This window comes from Arachis hypogaea, chromosome 16, assembly GCF_003086295.3.
Source record: "Arachis hypogaea cultivar Tifrunner chromosome 16, arahy.Tifrunner.gnm2.J5K5, whole genome shotgun sequence".
In the NCBI taxonomy this organism is placed as follows: Eukaryota; Viridiplantae; Streptophyta; class Magnoliopsida; order Fabales; family Fabaceae; genus Arachis; species Arachis hypogaea.
In genome coordinates this window covers 148,093,555-148,096,418 of record NC_092051.1, presented here as the reverse complement: position 1 = coordinate 148,096,418, position 2,864 = coordinate 148,093,555, and the positions used below count along the sequence as shown (strand labels likewise).

General features: G+C 43.5%; 1 protein-coding gene across 1 annotated transcript; it reads left to right on the top strand.

Annotated features, from left to right (window-relative positions):
* Positions 1-1,904: 1,904 nt before the first annotated feature.
* On the top strand, positions 1,905-2,662 carry LOC140180318 (uncharacterized). The gene is made up of 2 exons (XM_072220791.1): positions 1,905-1,994; positions 2,102-2,662. The coding sequence occupies exons 1-2, from the start codon at positions 1,905-1,907 to the stop codon at positions 2,660-2,662; spliced, it is 651 nt and encodes a 216-aa protein (XP_072076892.1).
* The last annotated feature ends 202 nt before the right edge of the window (positions 2,663-2,864 follow it).

The following is a 2,864-nucleotide window of genomic DNA, read 5'->3' as shown; positions in this document are numbered from 1 at the left end:
ACTAACACTATAAAATGGATCAGAAACTAGGCTTTATATGAAGTGTCTTCAAGCAATGGCCTCTTTGCTCTCTTCTTATTGAAGATTGATCATCAACAGGTTCGTTGAAAAGATCAACGCTTCTCAAAAAGATCCCTGTAGCATTAATTATCATTAACCACAGTCAAGCAAATACTTAGAACATTCTTCAAGAAATTAGTAGTAGTATCCATGATGATGTCAATGGATATATTATTATCTGGTGGAATTAGGAGGTTGGTGTGGTTAACAATAACCAAAAAAACTTGCACCTTTGATCTCTATAGCGATAACATGCACATCAAGTTTAGGAGAACAAATTTAACACCTCAGGTCAAATAACAAAGAGTAACTGCAACTTGGTAACTTCTTTTTTTTTTTAATGATTTATGGTTTTTCAAATGGAAATGAGGGATTCACAAATCAGAAATTAGGGATTCACAAATCAGAAAATCAGGGATTCAAAAACACTATACGAAATTATCAATTTTGAACTTCATAAAATTAACAAGTAAATAAGATAAATTGACAAAAGATACCATGTCCGCTGAGAGAGAAAGAACGGAGACCAGAGAAACAGCTCCAAAACGGTGGCGACGCAAACCACAGGCGCGCAAACGGCAGCAAAGTCACAAACCTTGGGGAGCAGCTAGCGCCACGAACGTGAACTGATGGAGATACGCCGCCGTCGTTCGGACCCTTGGAGGTGCTACCGGCGGTAGAGGATTCCTTCACCGGAAAGGAGAGGAGAAAGGGCATAGGAGAGGATAAAGGGGGTTAGGGTTACTTGCTGACAAAAATGAAATTGGAATTGGGGGTTAGGGCCCTTAATTAAAATAAAGGGCATTTTTGTAATTTTAAAATTTTAGTCTCTGTTTTTATTTCAAACCAAACAGGATACTGAGACATAAATCAATCTTGTACAATTCTACACCAAACACAATACTGAATTGGATTTCTGTCTCTATCTCTTGGTCTCTGTCTCTCTATCTCTATGTCTCTGTCTCTTGGTCTCTGTCTCGAAAACAAACACTACCTCAGTGTGGCCTTATGGGGAGACAAAGCTGATTTTCCAACAAAATATTTTGCAATTTGTAGCAAGAAGATAAAATATTAAAATTAGAGACACAGAGAGATAATGAATATGGTCTTTAATTTGATTTTTATTTTTATTTTTTTCATTTTACAAAAATCTAACTAAATTTAGAAATATTAGTAAGAACCAAAACAATCTGGAAAGGGTAAAAAATTTGAGTGAGGAATTCGACGAGGTGGTGGTGCAGCATGTTCCAAGAGAAAGGAACACACGAGCCGACCTCCTGTTAAAGCTGGCAAGCACGAAGCCTGAGTCGGAAAACCGATCCCTGATCCAAGGATTGGTAAAGGAACCGACGGTTACCTTATGCGTAACCCAAGCAGCCGACATCCCCTCATGGATGGATCCGATTACCAAATTCTTGGAAAACGGTATGCTCCCTGACGTTGAAAGGGCGGCGAAGGTGACAAGAAGGGAAGCGGCCAAATTACGCGATAGTACAGGGCCAACTGTTCAAAAGAGGACCGAGTCAGCCCCTGCTGAAGTGCCTGTGCCCCGATCAGACGGACTATGTGTTGAGCGAGGTCTACGAGGAATGTTGCGGCCACCATATTGGCGGAAAGGCCTTAAGCTTGGAAGCTCGTTAGGGCCGGCTACTTCTGGCCCTCGATGATGTCAGACTCCCAGGAATTCGTAAAGAGATGCAAGAAGTGTCAAGAAAACGGCAATTTTTATAGGACCTCAGCAGCCGAGTTAAGTTTACTGATAGCCTCCCGACCTTTCAGCCAGTGGGGTGGTTGACCTTTTCGGGCCCTTCCCGATAGGTCCCGGGCAGGTGAAATACCTAATCATGGCCATTGACTACTACACTAAGTGGGTCGAGGCAGAACCGCTAGCCAGCATATCGTCAGCCAACTGCAGAAAATTCATGTGGAGACAAGTGATCTCTAGATTTAAAATTTCGGAGGTCGTAATATTAGACAATGGTACACAGTTTGCCAATAAGAGGTTCGGTAAATTCTTTACTGGCCAAGGGATAAAAAATAGAGGTTCTCGTCAGTTGAGCACTCACAGACCAATGGCCAAGTTGAAGCCGCAAACAAAGTCATCCTCCAATGCCTTAAGAAACGGCTTGACCAGAAGAAGGGAGGATGGGCAGACGAACTTGCATCAGTTTTATGGTCTTACAGAACAACACCACAATCCTCCACCGGGGAGACGCCCTTCCGACTTACCTATGGGGTCGATGCAGTGATTTCCGTGGAAGTGGGGGAGCCAAGCTCACGGTTACTCCTTGGTGGAGTCGAGGAAGCAGTTGAGAAAGATCTGGTCGACGAGACCAGAGAGATGGCTCACCTGTCAGAAACGACGTTGAAACAGAGAATAACCCTACGATACAACGCCAAAGTGCTAAAGAGGAGTTTTGAACCAAACGACCTAGTTCTACGGCGCAATGACGTGGGCCTACCGACCCCTGGGGAAGGGAAACTGGCTGCTAACTGGGAATGCTCATACAGGGTAAGAGAGGTCGTCGGAAACGGGGCATACAAGCTAGAACGACTGGACGGAAGAGAGAGGTACCCAGGACGTGGAACGCGGGAAACCTGAAGATGTTCTACTCTTAAAACTCTGCAACAGGCCCCACGACCATTTTTAGGCTGCCACTAAGTATGCTCTAATCGCGTTTCGTTTAAATTTTCTTTCTTATTTTCGATTTGCCATTTTTAATGCATTATTCAATTGTTTTACCTTATGGATCATAAAATTTGTTATCGCAACGGTACCCCAAGACTGATCACCCTGGGAGCCG